The sequence below is a fragment of the Chroicocephalus ridibundus genome, chromosome 1, assembly GCF_963924245.1.
Source record: "Chroicocephalus ridibundus chromosome 1, bChrRid1.1, whole genome shotgun sequence".
NCBI lineage: Eukaryota > Metazoa > Chordata > Aves > Charadriiformes > Laridae > Chroicocephalus > Chroicocephalus ridibundus.
In genome coordinates, this window is record NC_086284.1 from 135,740,936 (window position 1) to 135,763,598 (window position 22,663).

At 41.5% G+C, this 22,663-nt stretch overlaps 1 protein-coding gene across 7 annotated transcripts in view; it reads left to right on the forward strand.

Annotated features, from left to right (window-relative positions):
* Window positions 1-22,663, forward strand: part of PRR5 (proline rich 5) — a 98,998-nt gene that overhangs the window by 45,544 nt on the left and 30,791 nt on the right. For 6 of the 7 annotated variants that reach the window (XM_063354901.1, XM_063354894.1, XM_063354888.1 and 3 more), the window contains 5 exons: window positions 4,883-4,963; window positions 11,578-11,626; window positions 12,292-12,349; window positions 16,725-16,816; window positions 19,000-19,140. In XM_063354901.1, the coding sequence (XP_063210971.1) occupies window positions 4,883-4,963; window positions 11,578-11,626; window positions 12,292-12,349; window positions 16,725-16,816; window positions 19,000-19,140 (421 nt within the window). The remainder of the gene's footprint in view (window positions 1-4,882; window positions 4,964-11,577; window positions 11,627-12,291; window positions 12,350-16,724; window positions 16,817-18,999; window positions 19,141-22,663) is intronic. The other variant, XM_063354881.1, reaches the window with a different exon arrangement.

Here is a 22,663-nt window from a genome sequence, read left to right on the forward strand (position 1 = left end):
TTCATTCTAAAGGCAAACCACCCCAAAAGACCCGGTCTCGGCAGTTTTCCAATCCTGATTTCCCCTCCTACAGCCAACCTGCTCTAGCTGTGCCTCTCTCTTCCCTGCTCCCCCCCCCACTCACCCATGGGAAACCTCCTTCCAGGCTTCTTTCTGCCCCGCTGCTGGTCTCTCAAAATGTTGTCTTCTAGCTATAGTACTCAGACCAAGAGTGACCCATGGCATATGTTTTTGTGAGAAGGTGCCTGCACAATGTATCTTAGTGCTTGGATTCAGGTTAAATAATACTGCCACAGCGATTTACCCTGATTAACACCAGTTGAGGAGCTGGCTAATGAATTGGTGTTGTACTTTCAAGAAATGTCATAATCCTGTAACTCGGAGATCTGCCTTTTCTCGCAGTGTGAGGGTGGCCATAGCTTGTTTCAAAGGTGCACTGCTCAGGTGCACAGAGCTTCCAGGTTCCCCTTCTTCCAGGAGAAGATACTGACGGGGGAGCGTTAGCAATTGCTCGTTTCCTTCAACAGGAGAAAGTGCAACACTGCAGGAATAGGAGGTCGCATCTGCACTTCTGTGGAAAATGTGTCTGTACACATACAGCAAACCAGAAGCTTTTATGACCCTGGACATACAGTATAGGCTCTAGTCTTAATTGAAGACTGGAACCTTAATCCATACTGAGCATGGGCAATTAGGGAGCTGACTTTTTTTTTTTTTCTCTCTTTTGGGCTCTTTTTTGTCTCCTCTGCCCTGCTTGCTCTTGTGCACCTTGAGCACACTTTTATACACACGGCAACTACAGGGAAGGTGTTCGGACTAATATCAGTGCATGAGTGCACCCATTATTAACTTCCATGTTGTAAAAGAGTTACAGAAGGGAGTTTACAAAGCATTTCCAGTTCAGGTTAACTATTAAAATATAAGTTTAATTACATACATTATTGACTTAAGCCTTGGTGGAGGCTGGTCGCAGGCACAAGTAAAGGTGATCCACCCACCTCAAGCATCTTGCAGGGCTTTTGTGTGTAAGCAGCAGCTCAGTTTTTCTTTACACCAAAAGGTTGTACCATTCTGACTAAACCCTTTTAAACAATTGTTCATTACAGAAACCATAGCATTACTTTGATTTAAGCAAGGGTTGGGTTCGTTTTTTTTCATTAGCTTAAAGTAAGTAAGAAGATTCAAGTGAGCTTTTCATTATCCTGACACCAACCTATGCCCCCAATAACATCCCGGTTATTCCAGCTCCTCTGGAGCTCCTCCAGCTCCTGAGCATGTGTGGAGGGCCAGATCTGCATGGCCCTCCTGGGACTGCATGCCTGCACCCTGCAGGCAGGCGCTGCTGCCTGCAGTGGGAAGGAAATGCTGCTGGTCAACATAGTGGGGCCAAGACAAGGCAGTTTCCAGACAAGGCAGTTGTTCCTCTGTACGAGGGAGATCCCAGGCAGATTAAAAGGTCAGCACTAGGATGTTTTATGTAGGTGCAGTTCTACTACATGGGCAATAACTTAAATGCTCACAACCTGTCCCCCTTAGTTCTTAAAAAGCTTGCTCTCTCTTATTTCTTTGATGATTAATAACGGACCTGTTAAGCTGCAAAGAGAAAACCTCCCCCTCGTTTAGAAAGCAGTGCCAGAGAGAAGGAGAGAGAGCACATTGACTTCTACGAGAAATACTTAGTCATTCTTCTCTGCAGAAGGCTGGCAGGGAACATTGCAAAGTTCATTTCCGAATCAGAAGAGCGTGTAAAGACTGCTTGTTTTATTCACTACATTAATCGTACTTCACATATTACTCATAATATTAAAATACCCAAGTCGCTTCACTGTATACCAGAGACATTTAGCTGCCAATTTTCAAATAATCGTAAATTGAGTGTGTCTGTTTGAGCCAGCCAAAATAAGCTGGGTTAGATCATGAGTGTATGTCTGTGCACGTGGGTGTAGGGGAGAAATAGAGGGACCACCTCTATTTTTTTTTTTTATCTCTGGTGGTGGTGGGAGTGCTTAACACCTTGGAAACATTGTCAAAAGAGCAAAAGAGAGAAGAGGATAATGGTTCCTATTTTGATCTGCTTGTGCATTTCTCCACAGCAGGTCGTATCCTTCACCTGCCACTTTTAATTGCCTTTTTCCACAGATGAATGTGGTTGAGCTTTTCTAACAGTGCATCTCTTTGCTGCTCAGCGTTGCGTGCCTGCATTTTGAATCTCAGTGAATAGTGTCATGTTTACCTTCCAGCCCATTCCTCTGCTCCCAGCAAGTATTGAATGGTGTTGTCGTACTGTGGACCTTGGAAGGTTTAATGTGGGTTGCCTGAGGTCCCCACTTGCGCTCCACTGCCACCTGGCCTGGTGCCTGCAATGACATCCCCTTGTGCTGGGAGCAGCCGCATGTGGCTGGATCTGTTCCTGAGCCCACCAAGCTTATCTGCCAGTAGGAATCAGGCTTCCTCCCTCTGGAGACCTTATGAACAGATATCGCTTTTAGTTCTTCTTCTCAAGACAGGGCAACCTCAAATTCTGGTACCTCCAGGATGGGCAAATCTGGTGCTGGTTTTGCTTTCCAGAGCTCCAAAGCCAGTTGCTGCTCCATTGTACCAGACTGCAGCGCAATGTGAGCAGGGGCAGGTCATCGGCAAACCTCTGAAAAATGGTGTCACAGCCTCACTGGTAAAATCAGGTCCCCAGGAGGGATTGTACATGCTGTAGCTTCTCGTTCTTGGAGTAGATTTCTAGAGGTGAGATTCAAGTTGGTGGCCCCTAAATACATGTCCTGAGTATCTCTGAGGCTGATTGTTACTGTTCCTTGCTCCTGCTGGGTACAGGCTGGGAGGTGGCATGCAGAATGAGATACCCAAGGAGATGGTGCAGAGCAGGAAGACTTCTGCCCTGTGTTTTTTTAATACGTCTTAAGATGTCATCTCCCCTTCTTGGGTGCAACTTTGAATAGGAAGAACCACATGCCAAAATCTGTATTTTCCCTTTGCAGTCAGTAGGATTGTGAAGGAAGAAGAAAGAAAACAGTGGCAATGATAGCATTTAATACTGTTATTGATAATTATACTCATTGCTTCTGTTATTATTTTCGTAAATATATTTTTAAAAACCCTTTAGAGATCACTGTCATCATCTTTTTTTACATGTGGGGTAACTGAGGCGATTCAGTCATTGCCAGCAGTGGGAACAGTCACTTCAGTAAAAGCAGTCATATTAGAAACCAAGTGGCAGTAGTATGAGCAGTGGAGCTGATGAAGGCTGCTTCCTTGTGCGTTAGCATTGGGAAGCTAAAGCATCTGTGTGCGTGTCGAATAAAGGCTGAGCTCACCCTGCAGTATTTTCTTGGTCATTAAAAGACGCTCCTTCTACCCCAGCTGAAATCTAAAATACCTTAAGGTTTTTGGGACTTTCATTGCATAGTTAAATGTGGTAGAAGTTGCCAAGCGGTTCCAAGAGTGGAGTAGTGAGGATGAGCTGATGAAGCTGCATGAGTCTTCTTTCCTTTAGAAGTCAAAGCTGTGAGGCTACAAAAGGTGGCACTGGGTTGGGGAAGGGGAAGGAGACTTCTGCTCCCTTCTACTAATGCTGGAACAGGTTTGGTCTCACCTTTCACTGGCGTTTCTTTACCTTTGTCCTCAGACCTAAGCTCAGTGATTTAGGCTGATGTGTCATCACACTAATTGTGTGAGGTGTATTTCTGGAGCATTTCAGAGCTTCATCTTGAACCACATACTCATTTCAGTAACCCTTTGAGGCGCGGTCTTGTTAAGTTCATGGGACTGGATAGCATCCCTGCTAAGCATGTGGATCGCCAGGCTCCTGCAGTACCTGGCAGGTTTTTGCCATTCAGTGGGCTGGTGGCCATACACCTCAGGGACAGGCAGCATTGGGTATGGGACTTTCTGTTGAGCTAGAGAATTTTGTGGTCCCAGTCCTATCTTTGGTTGCCTCTGATTGCAGCAGAAGGTCACCACCTCTAAGCAACACCTGCTTGCAGAACCGTTACAAATGGCATTGACAGTGAAAAGGGAGCATTTTTGTAGGACAGATGGTTGGCCTGTGCCAAGCGCATTGCTGCCTCTCTTGCTGTCGGCCTTTGAAACTCTAGACCTGTTGTTCTTTCAGTGCAGCCTTGGTTTTCCTTTAGCTGGAGCAAGAGCATAAACCTTTGAGAAGTGAGTAAGTGGTAATAGGAAACAGTCTTTTTAAGCAATTGCCTCATTTCTGTGGTTTCATTTTTGACAATGAATGAGAGATTGGTTAAACTGACTTAAAATTCATAATCAGCCAGTCTTCTTTTAATTTTTTTTAAGGAACTAACCATTCTTGGGATTCCATTCTAGTAAAGGGATGCTATATTTGTGGGTTAAAATTCAGGTACAGTGTCCAGCCTGGATAAATGCTGATTTGTTGATAAAGAAGTCAAGTAACCATAGCTCAGACAAACGTATGCCAACAATGCTGGGAATATCATCACTGATCTCATAGTGCAGCTGTTAATTTTCTTTGTGGTGAGCCACAGAAACAAAAATATGCTTTAAAATACTTCAAATATACTTAATATGTGAATCTATTAAAAGTTATACTTAATATACTTCAAGTACCTAAAATATATAAGCCTAAGTTTTCTGAAATGACTGATTTCAGATGTGCAACTGCTGAAGTTACCGAGTTGGAACAAATCAAAAAGAACTGATTTTCAAAGGTTTCATCTATTTCCTAGAGCATAATTCCCTTTAAAGCATCTGGGATGGGGTACCAGCAGCCATCTGTGACTTTTAAAAAGGTCCTGCAGTGTCTAGGCAGAGATGTTAGGCTTATTGTGGAAGTGATAGCCTTCTAAAATGTGATCGGGTGCTAATGACTCCTACTGTCCTCTTTCAGTATCCACAATGGAGTAATAGCAGTGTTCCAGCGTAAGGGTCTCCCGGACCATGAACTTTACAACCTCAATGAAGGAGTCAGGTAAGAGACTCAACTCTACGCAAGGTGCTATTAGCCAGCAGGCACAATGCTGTTAGTGAGCACTGGCACTTGAAAGCTTCTACAGCAGTATTACAGGTTTTTTTCCCCAGTGTTAGTTTCAACCGGTACAGTCAGTTTGGCCTCAGTCAATAGCTGTTGCCGATGTGTGCCAGCACCTCACTGGGTGGCGAGGGCTGCGTTCCTCCTTCTGCACGGCAGGTATCCAGCCATGAGGAGGATGGATTCTTTCAGAGTCTGTCCTGATGTACTGGGTTGAAACTAAGGAAGGGAAAATGTGGACCCCTGTAGTACTGCAGCCCTGTACCACTGCAATGCTGCCATCCTTTCCATAGGTGCCAAGCCTAACTCTGAGTTGCTTCCCTTGCATCCACAGAGGATGTAAAGCCTTCAAGCACTCAGTGCAACACGATAAGGAAATACATCCTGCCTGGTGGTCCCTTACATCTAGCTTCTCCTTCCATGTAGGCTGAATATGCTGTAGCTGTTACAAAGCTGTCTTGTCAGCACAATGACCTGAGTAACAGTTCAAGGTTCATATTTCTTTCTGATTCTGTGATGATACTGTTTGCAACAGAATAAATATAGACCAGTGAGATGTATAATGGGAACTCTTTTTTCAAACAAACAAAAAAACAAAAAAGAGGTGAAAATCCTGCCACATGAGTAATTTAAGTTATAGTTGCAAAAAAGTTTACTAAGAGATAAGCTGATATCTGGATTTACAGCACTTCACTTTACTTTTACTACTATTTCTAGCACTTACTTACTAAACCCTCTCTCACTGACAAGGGCAGGGTAGTGGATTTCCTTTTAGAAACTTGTCCCAAGGCTTTGAAGAATAAACGGTGGAAAAGAGGCTGCACTTACAAAAGACAGACAGCTTATTACATTCCCTGACTGTCTTCAGATAAGAGCCTCAGTGATTCCCTTTCCTTTACTGCTTATTCTCAGTCTATCTGGGCACCGGAGTCTGACAAAACCCACAGAATATCCAGGTGTTCTGGGATTATCTGTCCCTGTCGGGTTCCAAGTCTGGGATAGCTGGCCCAGGCTGGGTCCATTAATTGTATGAGTATCATCAGAGAAGTCTGGGCAAATTTGGCCTGTAATCTCTCTTTTTCCTCTCTCTCTCTTCCTTTTCGAATTTAAAAGACACTTATTCTCCAGTTATTTCTTATTTCTCTGGGGAGAAAATGACATACAAAGAATAGCTTTTCTAGGATGGCTGTCAGTTAGCATGATCCATCAATCATTTTGAGTTAGTTATTGGAATAATGGTTGATCATTATTGCTGTAAGTGCAGTCAGGATTCTTCAGCTTTATCTGAATGTCAAAAAATGGTAGTTCTGGGCTAAGATTTCCTGGCCCAATGCATTTGCCACAGGATGCTTGTCTGCTGGTGAGAGACAGAAGAGGAAAAATTATCTGCTGATGTGACAAAGACAAATTTAATCTTGTATGAACCAACAAATAGAAGATAGGTAGGTAGATAGGTAGATAGGTAGGTAGATGGATGGAGGGATGGATGGAGGGATGGATGGATGGATGGATGGATGGACGGACGGACGGATGGATGTTATTTGGTGAATTGTGCCCAGATTTTGCTTTCGTTTACCTGGTTATAAACCCTGCAGCATGATGATGCTTGCTAATATAGTTCTGTTGAATTGTTGTAACATCCCAGGCAGCCCAACAGGCAAGCTGACTACAAATAGACTGATTTATTTTTTCCATTTTATGATGGGCTTTGCTGCAGCATGATAGGCCCATGTCTTTTTGTTAGGGTAAGTATAACGCTGCTTTGTTGTTATCTCGTCTTGGTTTTGCTCTGCCTGGGGGAGAACAACGCCTGGTGACTCACACATGAGCTGATGGACAAAATATTGTGAAATCTACACCTAGCTAGAAAGCTGCTGTTGTAAACGAGGCATCAGCAGCATAACTCTCGTGGGATGAGCGAGCATTTGGCGAGATGCAGCGTAGCTTTCAAGACTGGTTCTTGGCTGCTGCTGCTCAGAGGTTGTTCCTCTTGCCTCCGACTTGACCTCAAGAGCCTTCTAATTTATTGCCTAAAGCTGTCCATCCTCTCGGTGACAACTCTGAGTTTGTTTTTCTGAAGCTTCTCATGTGTGTCCCGCTTGCTTCATTCATAGAAAAAAGCTAAGATGAGAAAGCTGCGAGTGGGCAAAGAGGACACAACAGCTGAAAGATCCGTCTCTAGAGGAGAGCATGGTAGTGGTATTTTTTAAACACACCTGTTAACATGTCCAGCCACAGCCTCTTCCCAGAAGCTACTGCACTCCTGCTCTGTGCTTCATTTTACTGCCATCCACAGTCAGTAACATTTTGGAGCCTCCTGACTGTTTGCAACCAAAGATCTTTTGCCTCACTTCAATTCAGCTCAAAACTTATCTAAGAAATTACTGATTTGACCCATACCAAAAATATCTGGCTTACTACTATTCTCATTTAATTCAAAATAACCTTCTTTGGGTTAATGTTATTATTGAATGCAAACATGCATGATTCATAAACATGACCTCAGAAGTGGAACAAGTGTATATTTGCCTTACGATTGTTTTAGATGCGTTTTCCCCATAAGTACTTAATTAAAATGAAACAAATAGCCATTATTTCCACTGGGCGTTCAGGTAGATGGCTAGTATCAATAACTTTTTTCAACAGTTACAGGGCAGTAATAGAAGTTATTTTATTTTATCACTTTAATTAGAGCAGATTCTGGGATAGTTTTAATAATTAAAGCTTGAATATCCAAGTTGTCTCACAGACCAAGTGTAAATATTTGAACAGTTAGGTTATGCCTGCAATATTTGCACACCATCGTTTTGACTCAGGAATGTCACGTATATTCAGCTACGTGCAGTCACATACGTGCAAACAAATACATATAACTTCCTTTTCTGAACACACATCTTGAGGCTTTGAACTCTGATTGTGTATGCCCTGATGATTTAAGAAAACATCAGTGGGTACGAATTTGTACAGCACCGTTTACTTTTCTTCTAGATTTGCCTCATAAAAGCTGCCGCTCATATACACCAATGCCTTTTGACACCATTCTTGCATTCCTCTGGCATTAGTAAGTGGCCTTAAATATGGAGTTACATAGCACTCGGAAAGCCTATTACCGAGAAAACCAGTGTGTGATTTCAGCCTCTTTTATATTACTGTAACTCCTGAATAACTGTGCTAAAGCTAATGATGTACAATAAGGTGGTGAGAAGATCTCCAGTAACTGGGAGTATCACCACTGTATGGCCTGTACATTACTTCTTCTGAGCCCTTACTAGGTGCTTTAATTGGGGGTTGATTTAAAAGTCAGTAATAAAATTCTATATGCATATACTTACTGTTTAGTATTTCTCTTGGTGCATGTGTATGATATTAGTAATCACATAGTGTTTTTTTCCTTTTTCATTTCCTGCACCATATGTCAGTGTTTATTTACATCACTTGTAAATCAAGGAAGAAAAAGAAGGAAAGGGAAACACAGTGGAAGCAGGATATCCTGTATTAAAGTTAATACATATTTATAGCTGCCTCTTTTCTGAGTTTCAGGATACTGGTTTAATGCAAACAAAGCACATTTTAGTGGCATTTCCTCCTTTGTAGCAAGAGTTCAAACCCAGTAAAATCACTTGTTTCCATTTGCTTCCTTTAACTTTATTCAACTAATAAAGTTAAAATCAGATATCATACAGTGTTAGACTTTCCATTCTGAGTAATGTTGCAAGAGTTAATTTTAACATGAACCAAAGAAACGGCAGCAGGAAAATAAAAAAAAAAAGTCAGGAGCTATTTTAGCATATTTTCTGTGAATTTATATTATCATCTCAATTTATGAAGTCATTAAATAGGCAATGAAGACCTGATTATCAATGATATACAAGCTTCATAAGAGTGCAAAATTACTAGCTTCAAAATCAGATGCACTTGAAATGAAGTCCCCTATCTGATATGGGATGCCTTTGAGGTTTGATCAGATTTTTACCTGGATTCCCCCATGATGTCTACATAGGTAGATAAGGTTATTCAGTAATCTGAATGATCCAGGATCTGACAGGTGACAACCTAACTGATTTTTCTTAAAGGAAATTAGGCAAGGATGAAAAAAAATTGCAAGCAATGTCTTGGATTCAGTTTTGTTGTGGATCTCTTTTAAATTAATATGGGTACAAAGAACATCAAACACCAGTGTTCTGATGTGGCCTGAGGGCCTCACTGTTTCACGAGAAATTAATTAAGCAGCGTGAAGTATCTGTATTATTAGGGATTCAAAGAGGAAGATGCATAAATTGTGCTGTCAGTTCTCCTTTTACCCTGTAAACAGAGATGCTAATGTAGCCATAGTGCTGCTTGGTGTGATGCAGTCCAGTGCATATAATTAACTACAAGCTGGTTGTTTAGTTCGTTCACAGCTGAAAAAATGGAAATTTGGTGGGATTTTGTTTTATCAGAGGGCTATTTATTGAATAAGGAGAACATCATTTTGTATTTCCTGCCCTAAATGCCAGGAATTATCAGTAAAATGTAATATAGGAAAAGAGAAAGTATTTGCAAATCACCTGTTCAAGACTATGAGGAATCCAGGATAGACTTCAAAGAGCTGCTAACTTGAGGAGAGGGCAGAAAATTAAGCAAAACCTGTCAGCATAAAGCATCACTATTTTTTTGAAATGGTGGCACAAAGAGATATATGTAAATATATTGTCTCTGTCATGGGAGAATTCAAAACTGCAATTTTCTTGTGATTTTAACCTAAAAATGGTTTACCTATCCATGTTCAAAGTAAGAAAAACCTTTAGTGCCATCGCTTGCAACCAAGAAAAAAATCACATCACTTGGACAGTAAATTACCACTTTGAGTGAGCATGGCGTGATTTGACTATAGCATCCTTGTACTCATTGATGTACTTTTAAGTCTTTAAGACTGTAACAATCTTCGGGGGAGGTGGGTTTTAGCCCCCACCAGGGGCTTGTCAGCGCGTACCATTGAGGATGGAATCTCAGGGCACTGGAAGGTTGTCCTTTCCCATATGTTGCAACAGCATGCCAAGGGGGCTAACTATACAATAGTTATTCATGGCAACGAGCCACCTATGGCTAAAGCCTGAGCTGGCTTTGAAAATTTCCGTCTGCAGACAGTTTGTCTGAATTAATCAGATTCTAGATGAAAAGGATTTTGATGTTTAGGAGCATCTGAAAACCCCCTTCCTTTTGTTTATTTTCTATTTCATTTATGCCTAGAGTGTTTCCACAGAGTGCTGTGAGGTCAGTGTGGACATGTGCTTAAGGATAAATAAATAAGATATTGTATTTCGGCCTCCTAAAGATTGACCTGCTCCTCCTTTCCTCAAGAGGCTGTGCTGAAGCATGTGGTCTTAAAAGCACTGGATCCAACTCTTGCAGACTTTTTCATGGAGTGTAGGGATACGCATAACCCCGAAAGGATAGATGATAACATGCTACCAAATGTATAATTTACACAACTGCCCTAACTGAAGTGGGTATTTAGATTTTAAGTCGAGCTTGACGTCATTTTTTTGTGGGACCTGAGGTGGTCACACATGGTCAGGATGTCAAAAGAGCTCATGGCTTTCAGGCCAGATTTGCAAATGTTCTGAAAACCCAGCTGGGACTACATTTTTGTGAGGTCCGAGCTCTCATTTATGCTTCTAAATAACGACATGAGTGCAGAGAATTACATCAAGCATCCAACATCTGAGACTTAAATGACATACAGCTCTTAGAAAATGTAGTGAGTTTTGTCTGGATACCGATGTTGGGTTTGTGGATCGGGTTGAATTCAGTTTCTGAATTTGAGGGTTGTTTGTGGGAATTTTTTTGCATGTGACTTTGGTTTGCTCTCTGAGATTGCGTTGTAGGATTTAGTATAGAGGAATTATGAAAGACAGAGATAAATTGTTAAATTCCTACCTGCTTTTTCACTGAAATTGTATGAAACTTCAGCTGTCCTGGGTCTCATGACTGAAAGATCATGACCCCTTCAATGAAAACTGGTCAAGTTTCATGCCTGCAAAAAAAGCCTGTAGAATATCATCCTGCTTCAGGTTTCTCTCTAAACATTTTATTATGTCTTGGGGTTTTTTTACATTACACAGGATAGAGATGATTTGGCCCCGAACACGCATCAGCCAAGTCACATGCTTGGTTTTTGGCTCAAATGCATGGATGGGCAGAGAGCACCAGGAGTTCTCCCACGTCCGCAATGCCAGGTGCCAGAGAAACCCTGGCACAGCAGGAGAAATTTTTAAAAGGCTTAGATGTAGGATGGAAAGCATCCTCCTCTCATCGAGTCTCAATTTCTTTTCATATGTATTTGCAACTGAGCCATCTAAAAGCACAGCAGGTATTTTTCAACACCAGGAAATGCTGGCTGGGAGTGTTGGTATTGTTGACCCCGTTTGCTCTGTTTGTAGTTAGGCATTATTGACAGGCTCTGTGCTCATATGAAAATATTTTGCTATTAATGACTTTGCCTTTTCCATGCAGTGCACAGCTAATACAATTTGCTGATTACACAGATCCTTTTCTTATTCTTTTTAATACAGGCAATTGTTGAAAACAGAACTGGGATCCTTTTTCACTGAATATCTACAGGTAGGCATGTGTTTTCTTTCATTTAGATCAGATTTCATTATATGCTACTGAGCAAAATCATTTCACCCACTCTAAATGCTGATCTGGAGTCTCTTGGAACCATTCAGAGTTATCCACTGACTTCTCTGTATTCTGTCATTTATGGACTAATGAGATTTGGATTTTATATATATATAGTTAGATAGTGAAAGCCCAAGATGTGGAATAGATTTGTGTGGTCGCTGTGTTTCTGTATGACATTGCCGTCTTTCAGCAGACTTCAGACATTCTCTCTTTTAAGTTCCCGAGTAAACCATTTAAGTTCATTGTTGTATAGTTAATAGGAAAGACATGTAGCAGTAAGTATGCGCTGTCTATTGAAGCAGTATTCTTTCTGCTTCTCTATGACAGAGTACATGCTTTGTGGATCAGCCATTTGACGTTTGAGAAGCACTTTGTACCACACAGAATACATGCTGTGTCCTGAAAGTAGTAGGGGATTATATCACCATTTGACAAGTGTCCCCAGTGATTGAAGCAAGATGGACGCAGGAGTCCTTTTATGATTAATCATTAAAATAAAAAACAGCCTTTATCGACAAAAGTTAAGAATGAACAAAATGTGAAATATGATGGCTGTAGGGAAGTACAGAATTGAGTAAAGGTAGTCTGTATTTTATTTACAGAATCAGCTGCTCACAAAAGGCATGGTGATCCTAAGGGACAAGATCCGGTTTTATGAAGGTAACTTCAGTTTTGGCATGGCTATCTATGTCTGTCACAGGAGTTTTAGCAAAGGCATTCTGGACATGGTGTGATGCTTCCCAGGACTATGAATTAGTTTGCATCAGTTCATTCCTGCAGTCTCTTCTTGTGTCTTGCCTTGGTGTTCCCGTTGGCTTTCATCAAGGAGAGGTGACTGCCTAGAGCAGCAGTGAGGGAATAAAGTAAAGTTTACCTCCAGCGTGGACACTTCCTTCTCCTTCAGTTATAGCCTGCTCAATGTTAAGGAAAAGTGGAAAAATCAGAGTGAGATAATTTAATAAACAAAAAAATAAGCATTAAGATCTCAGTTAGTGGAAGTGTCTGGCTAAGTACAAAATAATGCTGTAGGTATTTTTAAGAGCTATTATGGATTCATGCTTACATAAATGGGGTCAGACACTGTCTCTTTTTTTACAGTCAAAGCACCATTTATCTGTCTGTACCTTCTGGAGGTGTCACCTTCTGGAAGTAAACATCAAGGATAGCCTCCACCAGATGTGTTGTTTTACAGTCACCCTCATTTCGTGTCCTGTGCTATTATGCAGCACTTAGATGTGCTCTTAAATACACCATTTTGTCCTAGGTGTAGGCATACAAGTTGCAGCAGGGGAGGTTTAGATTGGATATTAGGAAAAATTTCTTCACTGAAAGGATTATCAAGCATTGGAACAGGCTGCCCAGGGAAATGGTTGAGTCACCATCCCTGGAGGTATTTAAAAGACATGTAAATGTGGTGCTTAGGGACATGGTTTAGTGGTGGACTTGGCAGTATTATGTTTTTGGTTGGATTCGATGATCTTGAAGGTCTTTTCCAACCTAAATGATTCTATGATTCTATACGTCATTGGAAGGTGAAATGATTTCAGAAAATCTTCAAGAATTATTGCCTGTGTATAAACAGTCTGAAGATCTCTGGGGAGTCTAGAGGCAATTTTAAAGAAACGTGTCTTTCCTTTTCCAAAGTGCAGTCATATCACTTAGTCTGAATATACTGTTTCAGCAGTAGCCTGGAGACAACCGTTTCTATTAGTTTCAGCGATCTATAAATCCTAAATGTGACCTTTCATTACTGACAGTACAGCTGATCAGATTAAGATAGTGCTATGGGACCCAGCTTTTCTGATGAAAAGACAAGAGACCTGAACACACAAAAAGAGAACGAATTTCACATTAAAAAAATATCCCCAAAACAATATCCAGACTCATCTAAGGTGAACACAGAATTCCTCTGTTATATAAAATAACAGCTTGGAGACCATAAGAGGAGCGGTAAGGATCTTGAGACCTTCATAGCTGCTCTGTAAATCATAAAGGAAGTTGGGTTTTAAGGATCAAATCAGCAAATAAGATGCAGAGACGTACAAAGGTCCAACCCCTTTTTCTTCTGGTTTTACTAGCTTGAAAATCAGATATTATTGCTGATCTTTCAGATCAAAGCTGAGCTGAAAAACTGACGTGTGAGACCACTAAATGGCTTGCAAACGTAGGAGCATGTTTAGCAAATACAGAATTTCAGCAAGCTGTTAAATTCATTTTGGTTTTGAATTTGATGTGTCACTTTGTGGTTGCCCCAGAAATGCTGGTATGGTGAGAATTAAATCACTCACATTTTTTCCAAGTCTGTCCTTGGAAATGTCAACTCACTAAAACTGCCAATTTTTAGGAGGGTAGCTGTAATTTAGGAATCTCATTCAGAGGTAGAGGTCTTTGTGACAGACTTCTTACAAGCTTTCTGTCAGCTTGCCTGGGGACCTGCCGATGGATGTGAGTGTCCAAGGCTGGAATTTGGGTTTTCTGGCAGCAGAGGCAGCAGCACCCCAGAGTCCATCCAGTCATCAGTGACCCCATGGCTCCCAGAACACCAGAGACAAAGTCGGGAGCACAGAAATCTTGGGAGCTCCCATTCTGAACAGGGCTCCCTTCCTGGGTCTGCAGGAGCAGTGGTCCTGCCCTCAAATCTTAGCTTGTCCCGCATCCCATGGTTTGAGTTTCCCTATTCAGTTGGTGTTGAAGTTTTCAAAAGAGAAAAGAGATCACTTCAGATCCCACTTTGGAGGGTTTTTTTCGTGCAGGAGGTTTTGAAAATGTTAGCTTTTGTTTTGAAACGATGAGTTTCTATTCTAATATTCCTTTCAGGCATTTCAATTACTTTTAGAAGCACTGTGAAAAGTACTATATGCGTGGTTATGTCATACAAAATTGACTATATTGTGCTTCATTAAAATGAGCGTTTAGAGTAACCCAGCTTCCTGGAATCTGGCAAGTGCTTGTGGTAAATGTAGAGATCTTTCCCTGACAGTAAAAGAAACATATTCTTGAAAGGACAGGGAAGTCATGTTCCTCCATGTGAAAGATGCTCATCATCAGCAAACCATAGGAATTTTTCCGCAGCCCCCAGGGCTGAGGAACAGGCCTGCCTGGCTAAAGGCAGTTAACTCTGCAGCCTTTCTGACCTGCTGTGCAGAAACCTATCACTTCGCAAAACAAGCTGCCCACAAGATGAAAGGAGTGTGTGACAGTAAAGGCACGTTTATCTCAACAGCGTGATTTGACTCCATGCAATTCTAGCGTCAAGATTTGAAAAGGACCAATGTTCACATGCACATCTGGAGCCAAATTTGTAAGGGCTTAGTTTCCACTTAACCTCAACTTGTGGGCAACTAACGTATTTAACTCTTTTTAAAACTCTGCCCTCAAGGAAGTGGTTGGGCTGCTTCTTCAGGATCCGATTAATATCTTTGAAACGCTTCAGTGTTTCAGACATTAGTATATGTAGGTTATAATGCAACAGTATTTATTATTATTATTATTATTATTATTGCTACAGCTGGTAGGAATTTTGGACCCGATTCCCTGATGTGTTTCACTAGAACTAATGGAAGACAAGTTTTTTTAAAACTTGAAATTGAGAACACCCTTTTCAGTCCTGTGAACGAGGGAATAGGACAGAGAGAGCTCCTGCCTGGTGGCAGAAACAAAGACCTTGACGTGGTTCACAAGCCAGCAGATGCAGTATAGCATGGTGACGCACACTTGTCACTAAAAGCACTTAAAAGACATCAATGCTGGAATAATTCAGGAGTTGCAGATGGGCCAGAGCTGGTGCTATTTGTCATGTGCTGAAAAATGCAGGGAGATCAAGTATCCCATAATAAAGATTGGCAGTTGCTAACTTGGAGTATAGATCCTTTCATGCAGAGTTTCTTTGTGATGTGAGTGTAATTCTAGGCAAAACGTTCCCTGGTGGAGTCCCTAAGTAATGCTGTAATACCAAAATTAAGAATAGTATCCGATTCTGACACCAGTAGTAATACTGATTGATCGCGATTGAACTTGCTTCCTGATAAGTCATGTTGTCTTTTCTGAATGCCTCATAATCACTGATGTATTTATCTCTATATTTGCTGGTGGAGGTGTAGTGGCATTGCTCTCCTTTCACAGTTGCGTTAGGGGCACAGGGATGCTAAAGAGCTTGCCCAAGGTCACACAGGCCATTTTGCAGAACAGGGATTTGAAGCCAGCATCCAGCTATCGAGCCAGACTTCCTCTCCCATAGATCTCGGCTCCTGCATTTGCCTCTGTGTTTTGTGAAATGTTCTGTGAGGAACTCGGGTGTCAAACTTGGTTGTAGGACCTGGCCTGAGCTTCTCTGCTCTCCACTGGGGAGGCTTCTGGGCGGCTGCAGCTGGGGAGGGAATAGAGAAGGAGTTGGGGTGGCCTCTCTGTGAGGGCCATGGGGAACTCACGTCATAGCAGGTTTTGACTGCATCCTTTGAAAGTTACAGTAAAAAGTAGAGCCACAACACCGTTCTCTTTTTCGGTAGATCTTGGCTGAGATTTTCTATGTAAGTGGAGATACAGGGAAGCTAAGGGATCAGTCTGAGGGGATGCTTTGTGGAGGATCCCCACAGAGCACAGTTTGCTCCGCTGGCTTACAGCTTAGAGGGCAGAGGGGAGTATGGTGGGGGAGAGTTCTCTGAAGGAATGTTTCCCCCTTTAACCTGCTGTGTCCTCCTCCTGCTGCTCTCCTCCGCAGTCTTGTCCAGTACTGCAAGAAGAGGAGGAGGTAACCTGAGCTGTTACTCTCTATTCTTGACAGGGTTTTTCTGAGTAAGCTTTAACCTCAAAGTCTCTGAGCTTACTAAGAACATTAGATGTGTCATCTGAAAAGACACAAATACTGAATGATCCAATACAGTGAAAGGAATACTAATTCTGTACTTTTAATAGTAGCTGTTGCATGATTCATCTTTGCGTATAATAGCAGGTCCACATCGTTTTCTGCGTGTTTTAGTCTTTACAGTTAGCTGATTACAACCTTAACAGTTCACTAGTTTGTTTTGTGTTTTTGCAGGGCAGAAACTACTGGATACCTTAGCTGAAACTTGGGATTTTTTCTTCAGCGATGTCCTGCCCATGCTTCAGGCTATTTTCTATCCTGTGCAGGTGAAATATTACTCTCGTTACTATAGAATCTTGAAAAACTGGAAAAAGCAACTTTACTGGTTCATCAACAGATTGATGCAATCCTTAACTCTCTCTCCTTGGGCCAACCTCCCAGTGCAGCTGTTCTGTATAGTCATGTCATGCAAATAAGTGACTTATGCAAACAGCAGTTTGAAGTGCTTGGGTGAAAAAGATGAAGGGGAACTTCGAAAACAGGAGTACAGGGATGATGGTTAGTCCTGTCAACTCACACTAAAAGTCAAAAAAGGTTATGAATAATAAACTGAAATATGCACACATTGGAATAAGTGGAGCTGTGTTAACTTAAATGATATACATTTCCTTCTCTGCGATGTGAATTCATCTCTGAAGTGTCTCCACTTTTGAAAAGGAAGTGTATTTCCGAGGTCAAGTTCTACGCTACTATAAATGAACAGTAACAGTCAGCGAAGTTAGACCAGTTTACATGGGCACAGCATTTGACTTTAAATTTGATTTTAAATCCACGGTAGGTACTTGATCTGATTTGGATGAGGCTCACTCTTCTGGCTTAGTGATGGCCACAGAGTTGTTTATCACTTAAGTCCCAAGGAAATCTGTACCAAATAGGTATAAGTGACCTTCCAGAGCTGCTCTTAAATGCCTACAGATTTTAGTGGGAGTTTGGTGACATATTTGGGGAAACTTTGGAAACTTTCTCCCATTTTTCCAAGTGGACTTCATGCCTAAAATGATTGTCCAAATGTTGTCAATATTACCATTTGCATCTGCAGTTAATTACAGGCATGAAATCTGAAACCAGTGGGAAAGCTGCAACTTTACACAGAATTTGATTCTGAAAGAGAACTCTAAAAACATACAGGGCTACTTCACCTGTTGACTTGCGTCTTACCAGTAGAAACTTTAAAATTATAGACATAATCATGGTATTAAAAACCTACTCAAACGCAATGGGAGACTTTTCTAAGCGCCACGTAATTTAAATCCAAGGCATTTGGGAATGTAGAGGTATAGGCAGGCTCTCAACCTGGTTTTCCATGCTGACTTGACCAGATTAGAACTCACTCAGATGTTTTTGAAAATTGCACCAGATGTCCCTTTTCACTGTTGTGTTCCTGAGGCCTTTGAAAATAATTTAGCAACACCCTTTCAGGTGGAAAATTTTCAAAGGAACCTGGAGGCGGTACGAACCCCAAATCCCATGTAATTTAAAATAGATCTAGGTGCCTGATGTTCTAAGGATACTTGCAAAAGCCCAGCTGGTGCTTATCTGCTCTTGTAAATTCTATTCATTAGCAACTGAAGCAGATTTGGACTTCTTTACTTCAGTACACATGATTAACAAAGTGAAAAGGACTGGGTGGGGTGGGGGTCAGGTATTTTTATTCTAAACTAAGGTAAGTCAATACCACCTGAATATCACACCTTCCAGGAGGGTTAATATTTGGCTGGCAGCACTCAGAACTGCAGGCAAGACTATATATGTACAGCCATGTATACCCAAGGAGAAAGCCCTGATGCTGGCAATAGTTTTACAACTCCTCTTTGGTTACAAGGCAAGTGGTGTTAATCTTTGCAGGCAGAGATAGCATTGTATTCTTCAGAAGAGATTTTTTTCAATGAGGAGTAATGCTTGAACTACAAAAAGATGCCTTTGAAAATCCAATATGAAACTTCAGCTCTGCTTCTACCTTATAGTGAAATCTTCTAAACTGTAGAGAAAAGGAGGATCCACAGGTGGGCTGAGTCAGGATTCCCACCGTATTTGAAGAGAGTACCCAGCCAGTACACAAAATCTTGAGAAATAATGGAAATTCGACCCTTTTTCAGCCCTGCTTTGTTTTTTTCTTTTTTTTTTTTAACATATGATACATGTCATTATTGTTAAAGTACAAAATACTCATATATAGTCTGCGCTGAAGTACGATCCCCACACCCACCTCAACCTCATTGTCTTCATAAACAGTCAAGAAACATTGTCTGCAGCGTTCCTTACTGCCAAATCACACTCACTGTGCAGATTTGTAGGCTGCTCTGTGTCCTTTGTTATGTTTCCTCTGCTTTTCATTCAGGTTTACCATTCTTGTAATCCCTCAGAAGAGGAGGAAGGAATTTTGACAGAGGATTTTGAAACTCATTTTCACACTGCTCATAATCCATCTTGCTTTGCTTCTGTTTCTAAGGGGAAGGAGCCCTCGGTTCGGCAGCTGGCTCTTCTGCACTTTAGGAATATAATTACCCTCAACATTAAATTGGAAGATGCATTATCACGTTCCAGAGCCAGAGTTCCACCTTCTATTATTCAGATGCTGTTAATACTCCAGGTAAATTGGTTACTTTTCTCAGGCTGTTTTCTTTACCCGTCTTTCTGTACTGTATTGCCGAAGTCTTCTTAAGCAGTCTCTGATTTTGCTCGTTCATTGAGAACTTCTTACCCAGAATGCCAGAGCTTCTGTGCAATTAAATTTTGTCCTAGTATCTAAACGTAGAGACTGTAGAGGTTCAGATTTCATGCCTTAAGATCCAGAGGGTCTGAGAGTAAAGACTCATTTTGAAATTGTGAATTTGAAATCCACTTTGAAATTGAAATACGAAGTTTTGCAAGCAGACCAGTGTATGTGGTAATAACACGACTTCCATGAAATGCTGGATTAGCACTTCTGGATATGAAGCTTCACATCTGGAGTAGGCGACAAAGTGAATATGCAATTTATAGTTGAATCATGGTCATATTTGGTCACTGGAACCAAATTCTATCAAAGCTGTTGACACAAAAACTTTAAGACCAGGGAGATGCCAGTATTTGCCTTCAATGTTAGATTATATTTTTTTTAGTGGCAGGGAGGAGAACAAAAAGAGGAACTGCAGGCAAAAGGCAAGTTGAAGATTTTTTTTGCTTAATTAAAGAAAAGCATGAGCTTGTGTTGAGGAGAAGGGTGATGAGGCAGAAGGGAGGGAGTGAGCCAGAAGTGGATTCTTAGGGGGTGAGGAAGTTGAGATTTTCCTGGCCGATTATTTTTTTAATAAACAAATAGATTTACAGCAAATTAAAGGATATAGTTTCTCACACTTAAAATGATTTTTTGCTCTTCATCACTATATGAATTAGTTCCATGTCTGAAATTGTTTTGAAGAGCAGGATAGTCTAAAGGCCAGTGATGAAAATGGAGCAACAAGTAAGCTTCTCTCTCCTGGGTCAAGAAATGGTATTTCCCCCCTGCTATCACAGTATATATTCGTTAGAGTGTATAACGGTGTGTTTAACCTAGTTTTCTCAGAAAAAGATGCTTATGTGATAGGACTGCCTGCTTGCCCCTTGTCTCACTTCTCCTGAACCTCCAACTTGCCGAATGCTTCTTGAAACTGCTGGCTGGTTATGGCACAGTGACAGCAATATCGGAGATACTGAGATTCCTAGGAGTTTTGTGGAAATTAGTGTCTGGAGAGAGGAGAGGAGCCTCAGGGAAAAACTGGAGCATGGGCTTAACTGCATAATGAGACATCAAAGAATTCACGTAATTGAACTGTGAACCCAGCTGTGTTAATAGACACCAGAGATTCCACATGAGAGAGCACCATCACGAAAACCTGAATCACAGGAAGGTTGTCTATCAGGCCTCAACCCTTCTTAGATGCGAGGTAAACTGTCTATTCTAAACCAGGCTTCAGCAGTGTCGTTGCTAACATATCTGCTAGCTTTTTTGTGATCTCTTCTTTAGAGAGTCTGTGTTGATCTGGCTTCAGATGAATTCAGTGGTGAGCTGGGAACTGAATAACATCCTGATTTAGCAAGTTCACAGGAGGTGATGTGGAGTCATTTGCCAGGATTAGTGCTACAAGAAACAGTTTCTTTGCAAATCTGTTTTCTTCAACAACCAGAGGTGTTAACAAGGTGGATGCCTGTTTAGGTTAAAAGGCCAAATCCATTTTCATTGTGAAGCTGTTGGTGGAAATCAGTAACTAAGTGAGAGGGAGTTTCTCCATGGGCGTTTATTTCTGCATACGTTACTTATGGTTGTGCAGTAGGGTCCTTTCATGGCAATACCTCTGCCAAACTTGTGGCTTAAAATCTAATGGAAATTAGTGGAAAAGGTCAGAATAGGATCTGGGAATGAGCTATTTACATGCTTAGCAGTGTTAGTCAATAATTGGATTTCAGAGCAAAGGCTTTTTCCCAAACTCAAATGTCACATGAAACAAAAGCAAATTTTATACTTTTATGGCATAATAATGGCATTTCCTTGACTTAGATTAACTCAACATGTGAATAGGGCTGGAAGAGGCATAACAATTCAGCTGTCCAAAGAGCAGATGGTGGGCTTGTGTGCATGGATTTCCCAAACTGAGAGATGATGTCTTGGTGTGGACATTACATAATCCCTATTTCTGTCTACTGCGGATATCTCTTCCATAACAAACTTGGTGACACTGGAGCAGACTCCCACGGCTGGAGGATGAGTCTAGTGATGTCGACCCTGGACCAAGCGTTGAAGCTGGTGCTAAGTTTCCCTGTTTCTGTCCTTGACAGCCTTCTGCAGCTGTGTTACGTAATTAAGGAGTAGGTCATGTTCTTCAAGACAGCAGCTGTAATGTCAGCTGAAGGCCATGGGTCGACAAAGGCCCACGCTGACATGCACCAGTCTGTCCTGTTAGACTGGATTAAAGTGGCAGAGATTTGGTAACTAATGCAGGGTGCATCTGGTATGGCGCATGTATTAGCTTGACAGGGTGTAGGGGAAGAGCTCGTTGTCAGTTTGTCAGGAGAAGGCACTTTCTTTATGGAGGGGAAGCGAAGCTTTTTAAAGAGGGAATGGAAGCTGCAGCAATCCTTGGACTTTATTCAGGAGGTAGGTGCTGATTCAGCAAAACTCAGTAAACCCATGTTTTACCTGAGCATGAGTTCGCTCACATGGTGAAGCCAATGAAGCTATTTCATTGACCTCTGTGAAGTTACTGACCTATTGCAATTTGCACACATTCCTTGCTTGCTCAGCTGTCCACGCTCTGGCAAGGAGAATAAAACAGTCCCTGCCAAAGAGCTGAATAAAAGGGCCTGAGATGAAGTTGCATCCCTTACTTCATTGTTTAGTTGATTGTTTTTCCTTCTTTGCATCAAATCTTCTTTCCTGTCCTCAGTAAATATTTGCTGTATGTATGCCTACCAGCCATGCATTTAATACCCTAGCATGCAATATAGCACCCACACTAGTCCTCTGGCATGTAGTGACGCGATAGAGGATATACATTGGGATAGAAGGGGTAACCAACTTGACACATACCCCACAATTTGCCCAGAGAGCCAAATATCTCTTTTTTTGTGTGTGTTATCTCCCTTTTTTTTTTAAAAAAAAAAAAAAAGGGAAAAAAGGAGGGGGGGCAGGGGGAGGGAAATCTTGTGTCTTTTCTATGCAGTCCCCTTTTGAAGGAAAAAAGAGCCTCCATTTCTGGGATAAAGCTACAAGTATTGTAATAGCAGATTGTATATCTGAAACTTTCTTGTAAGATACTCTTCATCTAAAGGATCAGAAATGAGTCCTCAGGTTAATTATTAGACTTGGGTTCTCCAGTCCAGTAGAGCCACTTTTCACCAGTGCTATTACCTGGTCTAATTACAAACCAACGATCTATTGGGAAAGCAGAACTGGCGGAAAGAGTGATATTCCTGTGCTGTTGAAGTCAGTGGGAGTTTTATCATGGCTTGGAAAAAGTGCCTTATACCAGTCAAACTTTCAGTTGCCAGCATGGCCTGACCCAGTTACAAAGCACAAACTGAAGTGTTAATCCTTTGTGGCTGCTTACAGGCGCCATAAGCTGAAGTGCCTCCAGGATGCTCCTGTTTAAGTTGCA